The sequence below is a fragment of the Pongo abelii genome, chromosome 1 (genome assembly GCF_028885655.2).
Source record: "Pongo abelii isolate AG06213 chromosome 1, NHGRI_mPonAbe1-v2.0_pri, whole genome shotgun sequence".
Lineage (NCBI taxonomy): Eukaryota > Metazoa > Chordata > Mammalia > Primates > Hominidae > Pongo > Pongo abelii.
This window is the reverse complement of record NC_071985.2, coordinates 199616009-199641062: the sequence shown is the minus strand read 5'-3', so window position 1 is coordinate 199641062 and position 25054 is coordinate 199616009. Positions and strand designations below refer to the sequence as shown.

General features: G+C 45.6%; 1 protein-coding gene across 7 annotated transcripts in view; it reads right to left on the bottom strand.

Annotated features, from left to right (window-relative positions):
• The window catches only part of CSMD2 (CUB and Sushi multiple domains 2), a 664749-nt gene that overhangs the window by 408967 nt on the left and 230728 nt on the right, over nt 1-25054 (bottom strand). For all 7 annotated transcript variants that reach the window (XM_054538082.2, XM_054538100.2, XM_054538088.1 and 4 more), the window contains exon 5: nt 6002-6209. In XM_054538082.2, the coding sequence (XP_054394057.1) occupies nt 6002-6209 (208 nt within the window). The remainder of the gene's footprint in view (nt 1-6001; nt 6210-25054) is intronic.

Here is a 25054-nt window from a genome sequence, read left to right as displayed (position 1 = left end):
TGCTCTCCTTTCTTTTCCTACTTTGAATGTTTGGTGGAGTTTATTAGCACACAGTTCTGTTGGGACTGGGCCCGGGAGTGTGGGGACATAGAGACTGGGCAGGCAGAGCCCATCCAGGGTGATCCGAGTGAAATAGATAAAAAAGGAAAATCAACATACAGTGGCCAGGGCAAGGAAGAGAGGCTGGGAACCACTGGCCAAAACTAACCCACAGACTCACAGCCAAGGAAATTGGAGGGGCAGAGGTTTGTTCCAGGATCTACACAGAAATCCCATGGGTGGGAAGCAGCTTTGGACATCCCCCCTACCACACACCCCACAAACACACTCCTGAGGCTGGCACTTCCACTGGCCCCCAAGACAAGGGTGGCTTCAATTCTGAGTGCAGGTCAGACTCTGCCTGCCTTCCCTGTTGTAAGAAGAAATTGCCCCTTGGGGAGGGGTAGAGGAAAGAAGGAGAGAAGAAGGCCCAATAGAACCCTCCAACCACATGGTCCAGAGAGAGTGAGGGGGCACAAGCAGAGATGCCCCTCCTGTCTCTGGTAGTTGTCTCCTGAATGCCTTCTCCATACTTACGGTCCCCGTCCCCCTACTCTGTGAGCACCCCAGTACAGGGGCTGTGCCTGACTCACTGTGGAGTACCTCTGCTTTCCTAGTCCTGCACAGAGCTCTTAGTGGTAGCTGAATTGGTAGAATCCTCTTCTGCTTTTCTTTGTTTCTTTTTGCTTTTTAGACAGTCTTACTCTGTCTCCTGGGCTGGAGTACAGTGGCACAATCTCAGCTCACTGCAGCCTCTACCTCCAGGGCTGATCCTCCCACCTCAGCCTCCTGAGTAGCAGCGACTACAGGTGTGCACCACCACATCCACCTAATTTTTGTATTTTTTATAGAGACGGGTGTCTCCATGTTGCCCAGGCTCATCTTGAACTCCTAGACTCAAGTGATCCACCCACCTCAGCCTCCCAAAGTCTTGGGATTACAGGTGTGAGTCACTGCATCCAGCCCTCTTCTGCTTTTCTAACAAAGCAGCTAACTGGCCAGTGTGGGGCTAGATCCAGGCACAGAAGTGATGCTATCCATAATGTGCTTGCCAAGTGCAGCTCTGGGAAGATAGTTCCAACAAAATCACTGTTCCCTCTTCTGACTTTTGCAAGGACATCCTCCAGTCTCACCCAGAGACTCTCCCCACACTAACCTTATCTGAGTTTCCAGGCAATTCCCCCGGAGGCTAGATAGAGCCAGGGCAGCCAGGCTGTGCCTTTCTGCTGGTGAGATGCCACTGGGCTGGAAAGCTCATATATTGGCTTCAGTGGGACCACCAAAAATGGGGCCAACGAGGCTCTGAATTGCTGGAGTTGCCCCATCTTATCCTTTTCCTCTCAAAGCCTCATTCCAGGAGTATTGTACCTATGGTGAGCCAGGCAGCAGTTGCCACGTTTTGCCCTCTCAAAATGTTTTGTAGGTTGGTATACTGAGACCCATTTTTCAGATGTGGAAACAGGCTCAGAAAAGCTGGTAAATATCCTAAGATGACACAACTACTGAGAAGTGGCTGGTTTTAAGCCCAAGTCTCTCTGCTGACTCCCAAGCCTACCCCCTTTCCAGTTCGATGCCATGGTGCAGGCTCGATATCAAATTCCAGAGAAACTGCACAAACTTCCTCTCCTATATTCTAGGAGAGGATGTCTGGCTTTCCCTCCTTTCTTTTCGTCTGGTGATGGTTCTGGAGAGACTCAGATGGAGAGTGTTGGGTATGAGGCAGAGGAAGGAGGAGACAGATTCTGGATCTAGTGGCTTCTCAGGGGGTTTCACTTTACTGATTTTCTCCACCAATGGAGAGATCAGTTCTGTGATGGGCTGGAGATCACTTCTACTCAGTATAATGTGATCCTGATATCCTTCAGGGACCTACGTCCCCATATTGTTAAAAGGGTTTTCTGTATCCCCAGTCCCAGTCCTTTGAAAAAGTTCTGGGGCTTCATGAGGAAGCTTAGCAAAGGTGAGAGTGTTTTCTTAGAACGTGATGGAAAGGAATGGAGCTCCATGATGGTCAGAGCCAAGTGACTGGGTCAGAGCAGAGCAGAGAAAGAAAACCCACCACCCCCACACTCCAGGAGGGTCAGTGAGAGAAAATCTGGCTCCTATATCGAACTGGAAATGGAACTGTGTGTAAGGGGGGACAGGTGTGTACATGTGCTTAAGGTGGTCTGGGTGCGAGGGATGACTTGGTGATGTGAATTTGGCAGTGACTTGGAAAGGTATGTGTCAGAGATGATTTGGTAGTGTGTGTGTGTGTGTGTGTGTGTTTGTGTGTATGTTGGGGTGAGGGTTGCACACATGTATGTGTAGTCAGGGTGTAATACCAATTCTTCTCTGTAGGTTGTAACCCTCAGTCAGTCCAAGCCCAGCTTTTGCTCATGGTCACACACACAAAAATGCAATTAACTTTTAGGGGGAGTAAGTCTAAAATACTAGGGAATATCTCAACATGTCAGAGCTACAGAGTTCAGTGCTCACCACAGTAACAGCTTTTTCCTGTTCAAAACATGTATTGTTGGATTCCCAAAGGCTGGACCGGGACCAGCAAAACAGGGAGAACTGGTCCACTGATTGCTGCATATATATTGTTGGCCACTCCAGTGATGGGCACACACTGTTATTTATGTGTGCTCCCCGCACCTTATCTTTCATGATGTCAGCACAACACTTCCAATTGATTATTTCCTGCCACAGTTTTGGCTTTGAATTGTCCTTTGTTTTATGAATAATATTCTGAGGAGTTGGCAGGTTTTCTTCTAACATCCTTACTTGGCAAAATAAAAAATGACCAATCCTATGTTTTGCCAATTGTTTGGAAATTTTACTAGTCCAGAAGCCCTAATTTGTTGCCATCCCATTTAGGGGGAGGAGAAGAGCGGGGAAACTGAGTCAGGGACATTGCATGCCACTCTCCCTTCTGAATCAGTGGGAACTTGTTATCTGGTAAGGGAGGTAGTGGATTTTTTTTTTTTTCTCTCAGAGGAATTCTTGTCTTCTTGTTAGGTGAAGGGGGTGCCCAGTTGTCCAAATCCATCTTTGCTAACAGGATCTGTTGTTTTTCTATGCCTTGAAACAGAATGCAAGAGAACAGCCTGAAATCTTAATGTATGCTTACAAAAGCAGTACACTCATAAACCAGCAGCATCAAATTTTTACAGGAATCCAGGGATCCATAAAGGAGAGGGGCAAGGGAGAGAGCTGATTCTTCCCACACATACGTCCTGAGCCTCCAAGTTTGTTTATCCATAATTGCTATGCAAGTATAAATTAGAACAACAAATGCATCCATCCTGGCAGTGGTGACACCAACCCTGTAAATAATTATAATGTAATCTTATAGCAAAGAGTTCTGAATGCCTCCCCTAACAATTTCCTCTGCTTAATTCCTTCCCCACTGAGTGACTTAATAGGAAAAGGAACTCTTTCAGATTTGTTTCACTCCAAAAGTTTGGACACCTGGAGGAGTCCACCTTAGACTCACACCTGGAGGGCAGAAGCTGTAGGAGACCATTTGGCCCATGGGTAAACAAGTGAGTCGAAAAGGCCTTGGGACTGGAAGACAGGGAACTGGCAAGGGTATTCGTCTTGGCACCTGTTTATAGAAGTGAAAACTTGGGAACCACCTAACAAGAGGTCTGATGAGTAAACTATGCTACAGTCTTACAAGGGAATGCTACATAGCCTGGAAAACTCATCACAGATATCGCATGTCATAATAGCATACTGTCATGGCTTGGAAGACAGGCTTTAGTATCAGATTAACCTGGGGTTGAATCCCAGCTCTGCTCCTTACTCGCCGGTGTGATCTCAAGCAGGTAGTATAACCTCTCTGGGCCTCATTTTCCTCTCCTGTAAAAGCAGGAAAACTATGCTACTTACTTCATAGAATTTTTATGAAGATGAAATGAAATTATAGCTCTAAAGAGCTTATAACCTGTCTGGCACATATTAGTAGTAAAGGGTCAACAAATGATATTATTATCAGACCTTGTATATTTTGGAGGCATCTGTGATGGTACAGGAAAAATTTCATGACACAATAATTAACTAAAAATATGTAACTACAGATATTTTTAGATCCTAATTTGGTCACATTAAATATATATAAATAGCCAGCTAGCTTGATCTAGGCCAAGAAAAAAGGTCAAAGGGGAGTACATCAAAATTTTAATAATTTTAATTTTTCCATACTTTGTAGATTTTCCATGTTTTCTACAAGGAGCATATGCATTACACTTACAATCAGTAAACAGGTATTTTACAAAAAGAGGCAGAGGTCCAAGGGTCTTCACACTGGGCAGGTCATCAGGATTCCAGTTGAGTGAAGACTCACCTAAACCTTCAACCCCACTCCTAGCTTAAAATCACCAGCTTTTGCTCTTGGACTAGTTTATAGAATGTCATCCTCCACAGAGCAGGTTGTCCTCGCTCACCTGTGCTTCTCTCAGCCCTCTGACCAGGGTAGGAAATGACCTGGCCAGCTTCCTGTGACAAGCTCACAGTGACACCAGGGTTTTCTGACTCCCATGTTGGCTCACCTTCCACTGCACCAGGAAACTTGAGTTTTCTGGTTACGCTAGTTCCCAAATCTGAGCCTATATTTGGGAAGAATCCATTCCCCCTTTATCCCTCTTAAATATTTAATAGTCACACTTGGCTCCTACCATGGGTTTGTCTGATTTTCTTACCTAATAGACAATGCGCTCCTTAAAAAACCATGTCTCACTCAACTGGTGTTCCTACCACCATGAAACCTGGCACAGGGAATGTGTTAAATAAACATGCCCCATTCCCCTCCTTTTCTCCTCTCCTTCCCATCTTCCTCCTCCCTATTCCCACTGACTGCCACATCTCTGTCTTCTCTGACTCTTGCAGACACCCGCTTTCTGCTCCGCTCAGAATCCTCAGTGACACCTCCTCCCACCCCATCCCCTCCGTCCATCCACTCCTGGAGCGTGGCCCCGCCAGACCCGGACGGGCCCAGCCCCGCACCCAGGGCCTCCACCAGAACGCTATTCCCACTGCGGCACCCTCTGGTAGCCAACGCTGCGACGCCTGCCTGACGTCAGGAAGTGGAATCCCCACCTTCACCTGACACCATGCAGCAACTAAGGCTCCAATGATGCCCCATCCTTGCTTGAAGTACACCTGGACATATCCTTCTATTGGCTCCTGACATGCTAACAAAAGTCCTCCTGATAACACAGCCACAATGAGAATACAAGAGAGTGTTCCAAATGCCACAATACCACTTGTGATGCTTGTCACCCAAACAGGAAGCCAGATACTTCCTTAAGCCATCCTCAATTTGAGCACATCCTGCAAGCCCAAGTCTGGGATAAGCAACGATGGCTGTAAATCTTCAATAACTCATATTCTCCCTAACCCATCAACAACCGAGACTCTCCATGGAGCACACTACAGAAGAGCCTGCACTTTTTAGCAAAGGCAGAACAAGAGGGAGAAGGTTAGTCCTACCCTTCAGACACTGGGACATAATGCCTTTCTGATGTCTCAGGACCCTTGGAGTGGGAAGAATTAAGACTAAAAATGTTCTAATCTCAGCAATGGTCACTTATGATTCTAGTCCCTTTTTGGACACTATGCATATGTCTTCCAGAAATGGAACAATATTTCGAATCATTTTACTAGACCCCATCCACATCCTGAGACTAGAACATTTTTAGTCTTAATGCAAGTTATTCAACCAAGATCCATCATAAAATTCTTCAGCAAGAACATGTTTCAAATCAGATACCAAAATCACTATAAAAATTACCCCAGCTTTAAAAATATGCAGTGCTTTTTCATTAAGATGAGATGAAAGGACTCTAACAGTAGGTACAAGGAAGTGGCTAAGAGGCCTCTGGCTGCAGGTCCAGGCACTGAGGAGACTGTAAGCATCCCAGTAATTCACAGTTGCAGAGAATAGGGTAGGAAAGGAAGGGGATGTTGTGCTTACCAGAGGGAGGAGCCTTCCGTCCCAGTGACTTCCAGAAAGTCGTAACCATCCTCCAGCTGGAAGTCAATAAAGACCAGGGCGATGGTGTCTCCCAGCTCAGCCAGGATGGTCCATGTGCAGTCGGCATTGTTATGGTACTCCGAGGGGAAGTGGGGGCTGGAGATGATGCCACTCTGGCCCCGCAGGGTCCCACCACAGGCATCATCAGCTGTGGGCACAGAGACAAGAGGCTTACATGAGTAATATGGTTTTCAAGCCCTAGCACTCACCATGGGCTTTACCTGCAATACATCCTTCTGTCTCCCAAGAGTACAATTCACAGTTTTTGGACATACGTAAAGCAGCAAAAGACTTTGTTTGGATGAGTCCATCTGAGAAGCCTAACAGAAGAAGTGTCATTAGAGCTGGGTTTTGACGAATGAGTAGGAGTTCACTAGAGAGAAGAAGGGGAAGGACATTTCAGGGAAGAAAGAACCAAATGGTCATAAGCAGAGACATATGAATGTGCAAGGCATGTCTAAGATAAACAGCTCTAGATGGCTCATCACAGGGTAAAAAAGAGGAATAATATAAGATAGTAATGGCATGTAGGAAAAGTCACATAGCAGAGAACACTGAGCCAAAAAGATTTGGAGACAGGGGAGTGCATTGGAAAGGAAATGGATTTTAGGGTAAGGAAGGTCTAGATTTGAATTTAGACTCCGCAATTTCCCAGCCACCTGCATAACTTTGGGAAATTTATTTTTTTAAGCCTCAGTTTGCTTCTCTGTTGTGATAACTGAATTACACAGTTAATGTGACAGTAACTAGCATTAGCCAGTGACTGACATGTGGTAGATGCTAATGCTAGGTTCTCCTTTTTCCTTCTACTTCATCTTAACGATCAAAGGCAGTGAAGAAATGTGATTAAACTTGCATTTTAGAAAGAACACTGGCTATGGTATAAAGGAGGTCTGAGTCAGGGAAGCGCATGGGATGCTCTTGGTATCACCAAAGTTACCACAGTCCAGGTGAGGCTGGATGAGATCAAGCTAAGCTCGTGTGGAGGGTGGGAGAGGACTTATTTGAGAGATACTTAGGAAGCAGAATCTCCAGGACTCAGCAACTAGGAGGTATAAAATCCAGGTTGCTGGTATAAGCATCCGGATGGATGAAAGGTGCTATTTCCTGAGGCAGAAAATCCAGGAAGGGAACTCCTTGTGGTATGGAAGGCGACCAGGAGTTCAGTTTTGGACACGCAGAAATGGGTATGTCTGTGGGGCCTCCGATGGTGAGATCAGATTAACAGATATATAGGAGCCATCTGGGCTAGAGATAAAAGTGATGTTGTTTAGCAGCTCTGAACTATTCTTATTAATGTTCTTTACAGGGTCAAGAGAATCATGAGCCAACTCATAGCATTTCTCAATGCTAACTTCTAAGTTTGTATGAGTGCAGAAATGTAAGAAATACACCTACTGTCCCAGAGTAGGTGCTTATGAAGGTTTCCCTCCTACACCCATTAACTGAGCACCTACTGTGGGCCAAATACTGGGTAGGGCCAGCACTACAATGTGAAAAGCTTGATTTCCTCTCTGCCTTCAAGTGCTTCTGAGAGAGGATGTGGGCAGGCAAGCCAGCAATGGCAACACAGAACAGTTATGATGGGGATGCTCCAGGCGCAGCGATAGCACATAGTTAGGAAGGGCTTTACGGAAGAGACAGAATTTGTATTAATATATTCATTCACTTATTCATTCATTCATTTAACAAATGCTAACTGAGCACCTACTATGTGTCAGTCACTGTTCTAGGTGCTGGGGATTCAACTGTGAATAAAACAAAAATTCCTATCCTCCCAGAGCTTACATTCTGATCAGAAGGATAAAGACAACTCCAAGATAAATAATTAATTCTATGGTAAATGAGCTGTTAAGTGCAGAGGAAAATGGGCTGTCTGGTGTTGGGAGTGGGGGTGTGGACATTTCAGAAAGGGCGGTCAGGGAAGATCCCACTGAGAAGTTGACATTTGAGCCAAGACTTGAAGGAATGAGAGAGGGAGTCAAGTGGTTATCTGGGGGAAGAGCATTCACGGCAGATAGAACAGCAAATGCAAAGGTCACAGGGTGCAGAGCCTGGCACCATTGAAGAGCATCAAGAGACCCAAGGGCTGGGCGCAGTGGCTCATGCCTGTAATCCCAGCACTTTGGGAGGCCAAGGTGGGCGGATCAACTGAGGTCAGGAGTTCGAGACCAGCTTGACCAACATGATGAAACCCTGTCTCTACTAAAAATACAAAAAAAAAAAAAAAAAAATAGCTGGGCGTGGTGGCATACATCTGTAGTCCCAGCTACCCAGGAGGCCGAGGCAGAAGAATTGCTTGAACCCAGGAGGTGGAGTTTGCAGTGAGCCGAGATTGTGCTATTGCACTCCAGCCTGAGCAATAAGAGTGAAAATCTGTCTCAAAAACAACAACAACAACAACAACAACAAAACAGACCCAAGCAGCTGGAATGCAGGAAGAAGGAAAGTGGCAGGGGAGGCAGGGCTTCCGAGGGCCTGAGAAGCCACTGTAAGGATGTGGACTTTTACTCCGAATGAGTTGAGAAGCTAGTGGAGGGTTCTGAGCTGAGGATGATGTGATGTCATTTGTTTATTAACAGGATCCCTTGGGATGCCATGTAGACAGCAGGCCAAAGAGGGCAAGGGAAGAAGGTGGGGGCCTCTTGAAGCTACCCCAATAATCCAGTGAGAGGTGATGGTGGCTTAGACCAGGTGGTAACAGTGAGACATAGTCAGAGTCTGGCTTCGTTTCCAACACTGAGCTGGCAGCATACATCAGCTGAGGGCGCCTGCCTGGTAGGCCTCAGGGTAGAGGGTGTTTTAGACAGAAAAACAGCAAGGACAGTTCAAGGTGGGGAGTGTGGCATGTTTAGGGACTTATTAGGCAGGACCGTCTGAACTGAAAGGGACATGCAGAGATGACAGAGCTGGGCTGGACTGCGAAGGTCCTTGAATGCCGAGTAGAGGAGCTGAGGTTCTGTTCTCCTCCCCTCTTCCTCCTTTGCTACCCCCAACCCAGCTGCCCAGGCCCCAGAAAGCAGGAAGGGAGGGAAGGGAGGGAAGGTAGGCAAGATTGGCCTTGCTTGGCTTTAAATCCAGTTCAGTGGTGCTGTTAATTTGTTTTATCAAGTTGCACAGTATTTCTGCCTTGAGTATCTCTCTGGCAGGAGGCTATGATGTCTGACATCTGAGGCAGAGTTTGTCTCCTTCTGATGTAAATAAATTCACCATGAACATTACCAGGGAGATAAGCCACAGGAGCCAGCCAACAAATGGGAGATTTGCCAATGTTCAGAGCAAGCACCGGGCCACTGGTCCCCAACAGTCCTGTCACTGGCCCTCACTACACCAGGTGGAACTGTCTTCGCCCTGGGCACAATGGCTGAGTCTTGACTGTACTGGGGAAAGGGATCATGGTGAAGGAAGGGACATTTAGCCCAAACCTTCAAAAAAGCGTAGGAGTGTGCTGGAAGGGGAAGAAATAGAGGGGTTCCAGGCAGAGCAAACAGGCCCTCAGAGGCAAGAAGGCCTGGAAGGGCATGCTGCTTGGGGGAAGGCCTTGACAGCGCTGCCGAGGTGTTTAGACTTTCCTCTGCAGGTGCAGGGGAGTCATGGTAGGTGTGGAGAAGAGGGTTTTCAGCAGCAAGTATAAGTCCAGACCTATTTTAGAAAGATGATTTGGTCCCATAGTAATGGATGAATGATACGGTTTGGTGGCCGAGGAAGGTGGCCGGTGGGGAGATCAGAGACAGAGAACAGAGAAGAGGTTGTTCGCATCATCAAAGCTGCAAGTAGGCAGGGAGGAAAGAGAAGCAGCAGGAAGGGATTTAGGAGGCAGACTGTGGAGGAATGAGAGGGTGAAGTCTCCAACAGAAAATGGATGGTGAAGGAGAGAGCAGAGACAGGGACGCTAGAGGAGACGCAGCTCTGCAGGAAGTGACGGCCCTTCTTCCCTGCTCTTCTCCACTCCCATGCTGAGTGTGAGATCCTGGGGAATAAACAGAGGGGGATACCTATGGGCCTGGGATCCCAGAGACCGTGAGGCAGGGAATCAGCAGGACAAAGAGGGAAGCTCCCACCACAAGAGTGGAGAGGGCTGGGGACTGAACAGACATGTACGGAGCAGGCAGAAGCAAAGACACCTGAAAGAAGAGAAGGTGGGAAGGGAGGGACACTCAGGTGAAAAGTAAGCAGGGGCCAAAGAGAAACATTAGAGGGGGAGGGAGTGGCTCAGGAGCAGGCACAGCCACTCTGTGTGGCCAAGTCTCCAATCAGGCCCTTGGTCCACATAGTCTCATTTAATCTGGCCTGCACATCCAGGTGGACAACAAAGAATTCCAGAAGAAAAGCAGGTCTTGGGGGAAAGACAATGACTCCAGAGCCTTCTGCCTACTTCCAGTCTTAGAAACCCGACTAGATATTCGACATTGCTCTCAAACCCAACCCAACCAAAATCACTCTCATCCTTTCCTCCCAGAAGCCTAGCCTTCTTCCAGACTTTCCCATCTTGGAGGGTCAGCACTATTCACCCGCTTCCTCATGGCAGAGGCTGAGGGGACATCCTCAACTCCTCCCGCACCCCCACATCCAGCCAGGGACTCACCTGGCAGTCCATCTAGGTGGCTGTCAATCCTGTCCCCCATCATCACTGCCATTGCTGTACCCCAAGCCATGTCACACTCCAAGTTAACCACAGCCATGAAGCCCTCTCCTGGTCTCCAAGCCTCCTTCCTCCTCCAGCCCATCCATTCTTTTGGTTTTTCAGTTTTTAAAATTTTATTTTTAATTGACAATAATTGTATGTCCTTATGGAATACACTGTGATGTTTTGATATATGTATGTATTGTGGAATGACTAAATCAAATTAATTAGCATATCAATCACCTCACATACTTTTTTTTTTGCATTGAGAACTTTATCTTGGAGCACTCCTTTAAAATATTTATTGTTATAAAATGTTTGTACATTTTTATGGGGTATGTGTGTTATTTTTTGACATGCATAGTAGGTGATCTAGTTTGAATGTCCCTCCCAAATCTCATGTTGAAATGTAATCTCCAATACTGGAGGTGGGGCCTGGTGGGAGGTGTGTGGTCATGGGGATGGATGCCTCATGGCTTCGTGCTGTCCTTGTGATAGTGAGTGAGTCATCTCGAGAGCTTATTGTTTAAAATTGTGTGGCACCTTTCCCTCACTCCCTCTCTTGCTCTTGGTCTGGTCATGTGAAGTGCCTGCTCCCACTTCACCTTCCGCCATGAGTAAAAGCTCCCTGAGCCTCCCCAGAAGCTGAGCAGATGCCAATGCCATGCCTCCTGTACAGCCTGCGGAACCACGAGCCAATTAATCCTCTTTTCTTGATAAATTACCTAGTCTCAGGCATTTCTCTACAGCAATACAAGAAAAGCCTAACATAGTAGGTGTAATGATCCATTCAGGGTATTTAGGGCATCCATCACCTCAAGAGTTTATCACTTTTATGTGTTGGGAACATTTCAAGTTCTCTCTTCTAGCTATTTTGAAATATACAATACATTGTTGTTTTAACTATAGTCACCCTAGTCTGCTATTGAATATTAGAATTTATTCTTCCTTCTACCTCTCAGGGGTCCCCAACCCCTGGGCCATGGACCGGGACCTGTTAGAACCTGGGCTGCACAGCAGGAGATGAGTGTTGAGCAAGTTATCTAACGCCTGATGATCTGAGGTGGAACAGTTTCATCCTGAAACCATCCCCCACCTCCTGTCCATGGAAACATTGTCTTCCATGAAATTGGTTCCTGGTACCAAAAAGGTTGGGGACCACTGACCTGTGTATTTGTACCTGTTAACCAACCTCTCTTCATGCCCTACATCCTCCAATCCTGGACACACACAGCCTTCCCAGCCTCTGGTAACTATCAATCATTCTACTCTCAACCTCTATGAGATCCACTTTTTCAACTCCTCATATGAGTGTTAGGTGATATTTGTCTTTCTCTGCCTGGCTTATTTTACTTAGCATAATGACCTCCAGTTCCACCCATGTTCCTGCAAATGACAGGATTTCACTCTTCTTTTTTTTTTTTCTTTATTATTATTATTATTATACTTTAGGCTCTATGGTACATGTGAGCAACGTGCAGGTAAGTTACATATGTATACATGTGCCATGCTGGTGCGCTGCACCCACCAACTCGTCATCTAGCATTAGGTATATCTCCCAATGCTATCCCTCCCCCCTCCCCCCACCCCACAACAGTCCCAGAAGTGTGAGGTTCCCCTTCCTGTGTCCATGTGTTCTCATTGTTCAATTCCCACCTATGAGTGAGAATATGCGGTGTTTGGTTTTTTGTTCTTGCGATAGTTTACTGAGAATGATGATTTCCAATTTCATCCATGTCCCTACAAAGGACATGAACTCATCATTTTTTATGGCTGCATAGTATTCCATGGTGTATATGTGCCACATTTTCTTAATCTAGTCTATCATTGTTGGACATTTGGGTTGGTTCCAAGTCTTTGCCATTGTGAATAATGCTGCAATAAACATACGTGTGCATGTGTCTTTATAGCAACATGATTTATAGTCCTTTGGGTATATACCCAGTAATGGGATGGCTGGGTCAAATGGAATTTCTAGTTCTAGATCCCTGAGGAATCGCCACACTGACTTCCACAAGGGTTGAACTAGTTTACAGTCCCACCAACAGTGTAAAAGTGTTCCTATTTCTCCACATCCTCTCCAGCACCTGTTGTTTCCTGACTTTTTAATGATCGCCATTCTAACTGGTGTGAGATGGTATCTCATTGTGGTTTTGATTTGCATTTCTCTGATGGCCAGTGATGGTGAGCATTTTTTCATGTGTTTTTTGGCTGCATAAATGTCTTCTTTTGAGAAGTGTCTGTTCATGTCCTTCGCCCACTTTTTGATGGGGTTGTTTGTTTTTTTCTTGTAAATTTGTTGGAGTTCATTGTAGATTCTGGATATTAGCCCTTTGTCAGATGAGTAGGTTGTGAAAATTTTCTCCCATTTTGTAGGTTGCCTGTTCACTCTGATGGTAGTTTCCTTTGCTGTGCAGAAGCTCTTTAGTTTAATTAGATCCCATTTGTCAATTTTGGCTTTTGTTGCCATTGCTTTTGGTGTTTTCGACATGAAGTCCTTGCCCATGCCTATGTCCTGAATGGTAATGCCTAGGTTTTCTTCTAGGGTTTTTATGGTTTTCGGTCTAACATTTAAGTCTTTAATCCATCTTAAATTGATTTTTGTATAAGGTGTAAGGAAGGGATCCAGTTTCAGCTTTCTACATATGGCTAGCCAGTTTTCCCAGCACCATTTATTAAATAGGGAATCCTTTCCCCATTTCTTGTTTTTGTCAGGTTTGTCAAAGATCAGATAGTTGTTGATATGTGGCATTATTTCTGACGGCTCTCTTCTGTTCCATTGATCTATATCTCTGTTTTGGTACCAGTACCATGCTGTTTTGGTTACTGTAGCCTTGTAGTATAGTTTGAAGTCAGGTAGTGTGATGCCTCCAGCTTTGTTCTTTTGGCTTAGGATTGACTTGGCGATGCGGGCTCTTTTTTGGTTCCATATGAACTTTAAAGTAGTTTTTTCCAATTCTGTGAAGAAAGTCATTGGTAACTTGATGGGGATGGCATTGAATCTGTAAATTACCTTGGGAAGGATGGCCATTTTCATGATATTGATTCTTCCTACCCATGAGCATGGAATGTTCTTCCATTTGTTTGTATCCTCTTTTATTTCATTGAGCAGTGGTTTATAGTTCTCCTTGAAGAGGTCCTTCACATCCCTTGTAAGTTGGATTCCTAAGTATTTTATTCTCTTTGAAGCAATTGTGAATGGGAGTTCACTCATGATTTGGCTCTCTGTTTGTCTGTTATTGGTGTATAAGAATGCTTGTGATTTTTGTACATTGATTTTGTATCCTGAGACTTTGCTGAAGTTGCTTATCAGCTTAAGGACATTTTGGGCTGAGACAATGGGGTTTTCTAGATACACAATCATGTTGTCTGCAAACAGGGACAATTTGATTTCCTCTTTTCCTAATTGAATACCCTTTATTTCCTTCTCCTGCCTAATTGCCCTGGCCAGAACTTCCAACACTATGTTGAATAGAAGTGGTGAGAGAGGGCATCCCTGTCTTGTGCCAGTTTTCAAAGGGAATGCTTCCAGTTTTTGCCCATTCAGTATGATATTGGCTGTGGGTTTGTCATAGATAGCTCTTATTATTTTGAGATACGTCCCATCAGTACCTAATTTATTGAGAGTTTTTAGCATGAAGCGTTGTTGAATTTTGTCAAAGGCCTTTTCTGCATCTATTGAGATAATCATGTGGTTTTTGTCTTTGGTTCTGTTTATATGCTGGATTACATTAACATCTGAGTAGTATTCCACCATGTATGTGTATACCACATACACACATATATATATATAATATATATATACCATATTTTCTTTATACATTTATCTAATGATGTGCACTTGTGTTGATTCCATATCTTTGCTGCTATGAATTGTGTTTCAGTAAACATGGGGTGCAGGTATCCCTTTGATATATTGATTTCCTTTCCTTTGGATAAATACTCACTAGTGGAATTGCTTGATCATATGGTAGTTCTATTTTTAGTCTTTTGAGAAATCTCCGTACTGTTTTCTATAATGGCTGTACTAATTTACATTCCCACCAGCAAAGTATAAGAGCTCCCTTTTCTCCATATCTTTGCCAACATCTGTTGGTTTTTGCTTTTTTAATAATAGCCATTCTAACTAGGGTAAAATGATATCTCATTGTGATTTTGACTTGCACCTCCCTGATGATTAGAGATGTTGAACATTTTTTCATATACCTGTTTGCCATTTTAATGTCTTCTTTCGAAAAATGTCTATTCATGTCCTTAGCTCACTTTTTAATGGGATTGTTGTTATTATTATTTTTTTTGCTGTTGAGTTGAGTTACTTGTACATTCTGGACATTAGTTCCCTCTCAGATGAATAGTTTGCAAATATTTTCTCATCTTTAACAGGTTGTCTGTTCACTTTGTTGATGGTTTCTTTTTCTGTGTAGAAGCTTTTCAGTTTAATATAGTTCCTTTGTCTATTTGTGTTTTTGTTGTCTGTGCTTTTGAGGTCTTAGCCATAAAATCTTTGCCTAGACCAATATCCTGGAATAACTCCCCTAAGTTTTCTTCCAGTAGTTTTATAGTTTCGGGTCTTAAGTTTAGGTCTCTAATTCATTTTAAGTTGATTTTTGTATACGGTGAGAGATGGGTGTTTAGTTTCATTTTTCTGCATATGGTTATCCAGTTTTCCCAGCACTATTGAAGCAAGTGTCCTTCCTTTAATGCATGTTCTTGGTGCTTTTGCTGAAAATCAGTTGGCTGTAAGTATATGAATTTATTTCTGGACTCTCTATTCTGTTCCATTGGTCTGTGTCTGTTTTTATACCAATACCATCCTATTTTGGTTATTATAGCCTTGTAATATATTTTGAAGCCAGGTAGAATGATGCTTCCAGCTTTGTTCTTTTTGCTGAAGATTGCTTTGGCTATTCAGGCTTTTTTGTTGTTCCGTATGAATTTTAGGATTGTTTTTTCTATTTCTGTGAAAAATGACACTGGTATTTTGATACAGATTACATTGAATCTGTAGATTGCTTTGCAGTCTCTGTCCATTCTTCATAGAGGCCAGAGTAATACTGGAAACCATGGGCCTGATTACACCACTCTCTCTTTTGGAACCGTCAATAACCCCCATTGTCACTCAGGATAAAGTGGAATACCCAACGACTCACAAGGACCTTACAGGGCCTTGCCTCATGCCAGTCTCTCTCTCCCTACTATCTGCAGCCACCCTGGCCTCCTCCCAGCTCTTCCAATTCACTAAGAATTGCCTTGCTCCAGGGCCTTTGAAAGTGTTATTTTTTTCTTTCTGGAAACTTCTTCCCTATCTCGTTGGGCCTGACTGCCCCCTGCCCTCAGCCTTTAGGTCCCGATCCAAGTGCTGCTTCCTCAAGGATCTTTACAGAAATAGAATAACCCCTCCCCCATCATATACTTTCTGAGCACCACATATTTTGCCATAATTAATGATTTTCCACAATAAATTCATCAATTATGTCATTACTTAGTTAACATGTAGATAGTAAACTCCATGAGAACAGAGGCCATGTCTGTTCTGTCCCTAGCACCTAGCAGATTTCCTAGCATATAGCAGGCTCTTGACTAATATCTGCTGAACAAATAAATGTAACAGAAAACTGAAGCTCAGAGAGGTTAAGTAATGTTCCCAAGGTCAAATAGGGAGTGGCTGAGTCAAGATTTCAGTTGAGTCTCTCTGGTACCAGGATCGTAGTCTCCTCCACACCCCTGCTTGATAGTGGTTTGGTAAGCCATCCTGAGATTTTCAAACTTCCCAACTGTAGGCAATGATTTCTGGACTGTGCTAGAACTGAGGACTTGAGAACTTGAGATCCTCTGGCCAGAGCTACCAGTCTCCTGTGAAGGTGGCACCTTTACCATTTTAGCCATCCCTGCCTCCCTCTTGGGCTCATCTGACACCCTGGCCCTTGCATCATCCTGTTTTGATTGAAGACCCTGCAAAAGCTGTTTGGAGGTTTTCTCACACTTTAGATGAGGCATCATATTTCATGGTTACAACTCCAGAGTCATAAAATATAACCTTCAGCTGACACCATAGTCCTAAAACATTCATTTACACTTTCTCCTTCTCTGGCAATGGGCATTTTGCACTACCATTAAGTCACGCATATTCTCAGGTGCAGGTGTGTTATGCTGATAGTTGCCTTTCCAAGTTTATGACTTTATTTATGATCGACTTTAAGTTCTACAGAAATCTCTTCAACTAGCCATAATTTTAGAGAACTCTCCCTCAATCCTCTTTGATTTCTGTTAACTCCACAATGACTGACAAATTTCAGGCAGGAAATGGAGAAAACAGGACATTATCCTCTCTACTTCAGGCCAGCTCTAGGGTACCATCTTGCATGCTTAGAAGATTTGGGGTCCTTGGGATTGTCTTCTGTTCATATCATTTTCCCCAGGACCCCTCAGCCTCTGTGGAAATGAAGATGCCAACAGGCCCCAAAGGAGAAGCCACCATCTTGCAATTCCAGTGCAAGACTGACAGCACCAGGGCAGGAGTGCCCCAAAGTTGCGGCCCACCCCCTTTTCTTGTGGTGAATCGTTCCGTGTGCCTAAACATGCTGGGGCCCCCAGAACTTGCTCAACTTCTTTAGTCCCCTCTTCCTGGGTGCTTTGGACTCTGCCCATTTCTCCTTGGCTTTATCAATGACACTTCTTAAAATCAAGAAATGACCAATTCTGAGAACATCACTATTGCTCCCAGACTCCTATAGTTACAGCCACCTAAGGTATCCTTCTGAGGGGAAGAATGTAGACAGGACATGGTATTTGATTACGTGACACTTCTAAGTGAGCTTTCATTATGGGCCAGGCATTGTGCAAAGTGCTTCCCCTGCATTTTCTCCTTTAATCCTCAAACCTTCCAGAGCATAGGTATTATCATGCACATTTGACAGATGAGGAAACAGAGGCTCAGTGAGTTCTTAAGACTGCCTTGTAGCCACATAGCTACTAAATGTTGGAGCTAGGGTTTGAACCTAAGACCTTGTGACTCCAGGCCCACACCATTACCCACCTATTTCTCTGCCTCCTGGGCCTCAGTCACTGTAATCCTGTTCCTGACATGGGCTAGGAGCAGGCTCCTGGAAGCACCAGACCCTGGAGATGGGGTTCTCCAGGCATGAGATGCTTCCTCCTGCTCCCTTCTCTTCTGCCTGGGGGCCTTTGTGCTGCCTCAAAAGTGCTGGCCCAGCTACCAGTGCTTAAGTGGAGGTGGATGAACCTTGGGTCTGGCTTTCTTCATAGGATGGAAAAGTAGTTTCCAGCCCCCACCCTGAAGCAGCATCTGTCCAACAGAATGACCTCAGGCCCTTTCCCAGAGGCTTCTCTCCTAAGGAGTGCATGGAAAGTCAAGGGGAAACCGCAAGAGACTGCCAGTCCCTGACTGGTGGAGCCATGCAGGGGATGCATGCACCTGCAGGCCAAGCTCTCAGGCCCTGAACCATCAGGCTGGAGAAGCTCTGGAAATCACAGCGTCATTGTGAGTCTCCTACTGTGGGCCAGAGGCCACCATCCTTGCCTGCAGTGGAGGGTGGTGGTCAAGATCATGGCTGTTAGGCACGTGGACTTGGGCTGAATCCTGGCTCCACCACTCTCAAGCTGTGTAATCACAGGTAAAGCACTGCACCTCTCTGGGCCTCAGTTCCCTCACTTGTAATAGGAGATAACAATACCTTAACCTCCTTGGGATTTGTGAGGATTAAAACAGATAATGCAGGACCTGGCACTTAGTTAGGGCTCAATATGGTGGCCAGTGAGGCTGTGGCAGTGAGAATGACAATGATAGACACCCCTCACTGAGTCATAACTATAAACAAGGCCCTCTGCTATATGCTTAGCATTTATCAACGTGAACCTCACTGCCAACTTATGAGTTAAGTACCATTATTATTCCCATTTACAAATGAGAAAACTGGGGCATAGAGAGGTTGTGTAACTGGTCCAAAGCTACTCAGCCAGTGGGTATAAGTGGCAAGGCCAGGATTTGAATCCAGGTGACTGGCCTCCAGAGCCCATATTGTGAAATGTTCTGGCATACTAACAGTAATTGCAAAGGTGATGGAAGGCTAGTTATCCCAGTAGCAGTAGAGGTACCCTATTGTAAAGAGTGGCCTTGGGTAGCTGTGGTCCCTGCTGAGGCCCCAGTGCTCAGAATCACTCAAGGTGCACACTGCACCCGGCATAGTGTTTAGTGCCTTCTCCATGTTGTTAAATTTGATGAACACAATGGTGTCCAGCATGCAGTGCCCAGACCCTCTCTGCTATCTACAGTGTTTCCCTCTTCTGCCTGTCTCAGATCTCTTTCTAGCTTAGGACTCCTTCCAGCTGCAGAATCAATGCCCCCATTTCGATGTCTCACAGGCGTCTCAAACTTTACCTGGACAAAGTGAGCTGTCTTGCTTCCCTTTAGGGCACATGCTTCCTGCCCTCTGTGCCAGTCATCTCCATCTTGGTCACTGGCATCCCCACCCACCAGCCCTCCAGAAAAAGCCTAGGAGTCAACTTTGACCCTTTATTCTATCAGCCATCCAACCCATCTATAAGGTCTGTTGGCTGTATCCCCAAAGTACAGCCCCAATCTTCACCTGTCCCTCCACCTCTACTCCGGCCACCCTCGACCAAGATGCAGCATCTCCAGCCTGGTTGCCCATAATAGCTGCCTCCTAACTGGTCTTCTTATTGTGGTTCTTGCTCAGCTAGTATCCAGAGTGATCTTTTAAAAAATTTTAAGTTAAATTGGACTATACCTCTGCTTAAAACTCTCCCCTGGTTGCCTCCTGAACTCAGAACCAAGCCTATACTTTTTTTTTTTTTTTGAGACAGAGTCTTGCTCTGTCACTCAGGTTGGAGTGCAGTGGCATGATCTCAGCTCACTGCAACCTCCACCTCTCAGGTTCAAGAGATTCTCCTGACTCAGCCTCCTGAGTAGCTGGGATTACAGGCATATGCCACCACACCCAGCTAATTTTTGTATTTTTAGTAGAGATGGAGTTTCACCATGTTGGTCAGGCTGGTCTCAAACTCTGATCTCGTGATCTGCCCGCCTCAGCCTCTGCCTTCTTACCCTGCTTCACCCCATCCCTGCCTTCTCCACCCACCCCTCACTCTACTTTTGCCACACGGGCTTGTTTTCTGTTCCTCTAGCGTGTCCAGTACTTTCCCCCACCTCAGGGCCTTTGCACTTGGCTGCTTCTTTTGCCAGGAATGCCGTTTTCTAGGTCTTCACACAACAGGCTCCTCCTTATCACTCAGGACTCATTTCAGAGGCCACCTCCCCAGAGAGGCCTCTCCTGACTGCTCCGTCTAAAGTAGCCTTCCTCATCACTGGCTAAGACTTTACTTCCTCATAGCTCCTACCACCACATGTTTATTTGGTGTGTGTATCTATCTGTTTTCTGCCTCCTGGTTGCTAGAATGTAAACTCCAAGAGATCATGGAATTTGGTCTGACTTGCTCATCATTGCAATTCTCTGAGTCTAGAACAATATTTGGCACTGTATAGGCAGTCAATAAATGATAATTGAATTAATGACTGGCTGACTCATAACAGGCACTCAAGAGAAAGTTGTTGAGTAGCCAAGTGAATGAAATGAGGATGCAATCAGCCCTGTAAGGCTGCTACTTGTGTCCCACCTTTAAAACTCCGAGGGTTTTAGCAGCACCCTGGCAACCACACAGCTAGGGGCTGGCTTAGCTAGGGTTGAACCCAGGCCAGTCTGACGCTATGCACTGTCCATACCCGACACCACTGCTTCTGTTTCACATTCTGCAGGCTTCTTCCCCTGGGGCCAGAAAATTTGGAATACAGCTCAGCACTTGCAGTCCAAGCTTCTGCAGACCATATTCCCTCTTCCCCAGGTATGGTGGCAGCCTGCCGTGTTTGGCTTGAACCTCAGAGGCCAAGCACTTCTTGCTCTGGCCAGCTTTCTCCCTACTACCTGCCTCTCAGTCCCCAGTGCATATGAATTCCGTCGCTTCCCCATGCAGCCTTCTTTGATCCAGGGCCAATGGCCCTCATAAGTCAGAGGCCTGTTGCTGAAGTCCACATGGTCTTCCCTCTTGTGGATCAAAGAGATGACACAAAGCTCAGCACCTCCCAGGGACCTCTGCTTTTGAAAATGTGCCCGGTGTGACACAAAGTGAAGGGAGGTCACAGGCCCCATCTCCTTCCCTCTGTTAGCTGGACCAAGCCTTGATGGGTCAGGATCTTTGGGATGGGCTTCCCTGGGGGTCGGCCTCACACCTGCTCACCGCTATTCCCAGCTGTTCTCTGTTCCCCCCACTCCTAGTCTGTGCTGTGTCCCCAGACCAAGTCCACCCTCCAGCTGGGCACATGACATGTCCTAGATAAAACAGACACCCACGGCTTTCCAGTCTGCTTAGGGAAGCTTTGGACTTAAAGAGATTGTCACTCAGAGCTACTGGGCAGGTGGGGTAACCCAGGCTAGTAATTTCCCTTTCGGGCTTGTATGCTAGCATGATTCTGATGGTGAATTAGACCCATCCAGACAGCCGTTCATTCAGCAAATATTTACGGACCACTGCCCAGTGGATGAGGTTTATCCACTCACAGATGCTAGCTCTTGAGAGTTCTACATGAGAGGAAGAAAGGCCAAAAGGCTTTTAATGTTTCCCGAGTATGAACCTGTTCACTCTGGCATGACCACCACTCCTGGCACAGGATGGGTGTATGGTGGGTACCCTTTGTTCCTGTTTAGCTTGGCCTCCTGAGGAAGAACAGTTTGGGAAATCACTTTTATAAAATCACTGACATTTTTGAGGATGGTTTTTAGGATATTCTTGTAGCTTGTGGGAATTAGAATAGAGAGATGAACCTGAAGGTAGGGAGGTGACTGGGGGTGGGGGGAAGCCCTAGGGGGTCTGAGAGTTGGAAAGCCATTTTATTCTCTCCCAGCCTTTGAGCAGAACCACATCTCAGCCCCCTCAGGAAGCAGGGGGCTGGAAGCCCTTCTGGAAGCAGGATTTGACATCCTCAGCTGGCTTCCCTAGGGCGTTTGGAAGGGAGCATTCTCTGGTGTGGCTAAAGTGAAAGCTACTTAAAATAAGTCTAAGAGACAGACTAGAAAGATTGGGGTGGGACTCTTTCTGGAAGAGCCTTCTGCTCCATGCTAAGGAATGTGAACTAGACCCCGTCAGTGACAAAGAGCCACTAAGTGACTGAGCCACTTGTCAGATCTGTGCCTTAGCAAGTTCTCCCTAGCAGTACAGGTAGGAATGGGCTGGTGTGAGCAGGAGAGAACTGGGGCACACCTGTCTACAGAGGGTCAACCTTCAGTGAGGCAAGTGAGAGACGAGAGAGCCTGGACCATCATCTGAAGAGCAACAGAGATGTGGAGGGGGTAGGCTGGTGCAGAGGGACATGGGGGCCGATGATGCGATGTGAACAGCAAGAAAAGCAAGAATGTAAGATGCCCTGAGGGGTTCAGCTTGGCCACTGTTGGTGGGGACACTCTTCACCGAGCTGGGGAAGGCAGCAAAAAGATCAGGTTTGGGGAAAGCAGGAAGAGTGAGGTTTTCATAGGCCAAGTTCGAAACAAGCTGAGGAGAGCTTTAGCATAGTTCACTATCCACAGGGGCCTGAAGCTCAGGACAGAGAATGGGGTTGGAGGTGGGGATTGGAGAGTTGTCCCCTAGTAACAATTACAGCAACACAGTAGATGAGAAATTCCAAGAGATGGAAGAAGTCCCCAGAAAAGAGGCCAAACTGGGCCCTCCAGTATTTCAGGGGAAGGAGGGTGGAAAGTCAGTGAAGGAGAAGGAGGGAAAGAATCATCATCATTTCAGAAGACGAAAAAAGAATTGGAAGACTTCAGAGAGTCGTGCCACCAAAAGACATGCCACCTCCGCCCAGGCCCACGAATTACTGTGTGGTGTGAATGCTAGAAGAGTGGTATCTCTCCACCCTGCTCCTTCCCACGGAAGGGCCAGCCCTTGCTGCCTGCTGTGCCTGGACACAAAGACACTGGGTTGTGAGCCTTGATTGGACATGAAGACATCCAAGAGGTAGAAGACCTCCATGAGGTGACCCTCATCACTTATCTCTGGCTAGTGGGGTAACAAAAAGATATGTTAACATCCAGCCCCAGAGTGTCTTATAGAATGAGAGTTTTCTTTGTTCAGGAAAATACTACCCTATACCTAAATAGCTTGGAGGAGGAGGGGAGACATTAGACTGCAAGGAGATGACAAAACCAAGAGGAAACCAGGCTCTTGTGCCTAAGAAGTTGATGGAAATTCTGAAATGGGCTCAAGGTGCAGGCAGCACCAAGGTGGAAGAGGCTGGAGAAAGAAGAGAGGGTACAATGCACATCACAGGGGAACCTGGAGCCTGCCAAGACAGAAGCCAGGGAGAAGCTTCCCAGGAGGAGAGGCCAAAAGACTGTGAGGCTCCTGGTTGCTCATACTTTCATTTTAAGTCATTTGCATTGCTAAGATGTAAGCTCCTTACATTGCCACACCTTCCATAAAGCCTGAACTACATGCAGACGCCTTCGTTGATGTTTTTGTTTGTTGGCTTGTATTTTGTCTTTTGGAGAAGTGGGGGATCCAAGAAAAATGGACCCAGTTCCCAACCTAAGTTGGCAGAGCAGAAGCAGGGAAAGGGAGATACAGCATTGAGTTCAAGATTCAGAGGAAGCTAAAGCTGACAGATTCCTGGAGATATTAGGAGGGTTAGTGGATTTCCACCATATTAGCATTGGATATTGCACGAATTTTACTTCACCAAGCAGAGTGATACCCCCGCTGCATCCAGTAATTGGATTACATTTGTTTCTGGTTTTTATCTTGAACAAAATAGCATGGCATTTATAGTGCTGCAAAAAGAAAAAGAACTGCGGTTTATATTTCATAACTTAGACACTTGATTTTATTTACTATCATATTTCATATTGTATCATCATGTCACAACTCTGACACCCTCCTTGGAAGATCAGAATGTTAACGGTAACATCCTTAAGGCAGGGGGTGGGTAAGGATGCTATAAGGAAGGGCAGATACAGCAGCTTTCAGGCTGTGTTAGGCTACACACCTGTGTAGGGGCCAAGGTCTCACCTGATTGGTTTGGTAATTCCTGAAGTCCATCATGGAAAGAGGCAGGTCCTGAGTTAGGAATGGGGCCTGGGAAGATGGGACTTAGGAAAGCAGGAAAGGGAACTCTAGTTCCCTTGTGCTCCACCAAGAAGACTCAACATGGCCAAGGCCCATTCTATTAGTTGAGGAGAGGTAAACAAAGGTGAAGTCAAGTGGCAACTCAGATTGATTGGCTGTGGCTTGCGTACTGGGAGGGAATTCACAGCTGTGTCTGGACTCAAGCAGAAAGGGTGCAATGAACAATTAATTATGTCTGCCACGGGAGTGGGAAGAAGGGAAATAGGTATACATGCCACGCAATTTTTATCCTTGACGTCAATAACAAAAAGTGTGTGCATGTGGTAGGAAGAAGGAGTTGCTTATCCCTGGAGCTAGTCTTTTACAGTAATTACAGAAAATCTTCCTCTAAAAGAAAAATAAAATTTGAACTAAAGGAGGAGCTAGTTATTCCAATGACTTCTCAACTCCTGGAAATGTTCCTCCCAGACTGATATACGGATGTTCAGGATCCATGGAATTTAGAGATGAGCGTTACTAGAAGAAAAGAGTGGTCAATAGTGCAAACGTTTCTTAAGAGGTCAGGAAATACAAGAGCCAAAACAATTCCCATCTGATTTGGCAAAATGATGCAAATATTGAGGGCAAAGTCCAGTCTGCAGAGGAGTAAATGAGAAGGGAAAAGGAGGGACAAGGCTGGATGGAGCTTTCAAGATGCTGGGCTATGTTGATGGCATGGGAAATCTTACAGCGTGATGTGATTGATTGTTTTTCAAAGGTGGTTAAAAATTGTCTGCATGCATCATAATCTCAATTTATGTACATATTTGTAATATATGCATATGTGCAATATATATTGGAAGAAGATGGAAAGGAAATACATTAAAATCACGGTTAAAACAGGTAAATTTTCTTTCTTCTTTATTCCCTTCTGTATTTTCTAAGCTTTTAAAAATGATCATGTGCCAGGTATGGCGGCTTATGCTGTAATCTCAGCACTTTGGGATGCCAAGGCCAGAGGATCATTTGAGCTCAGGAGTTCAAGACCAGCCTGGGCAACATTGAGAGACTCTGTCTCCATGAAAAAAAAAAAAAAAAAAATTAGCCGGGCATGGTGACACATGCTTGTGGTCCCCGCAACTCCAGAGGCTGAGGCAGGAGGATCGCTTGATCCCAGGAGTTCGAGGCTGCAGTGAGCCATGATTATGTCACAGCACTCTAGCACAGAGGACAGAGGA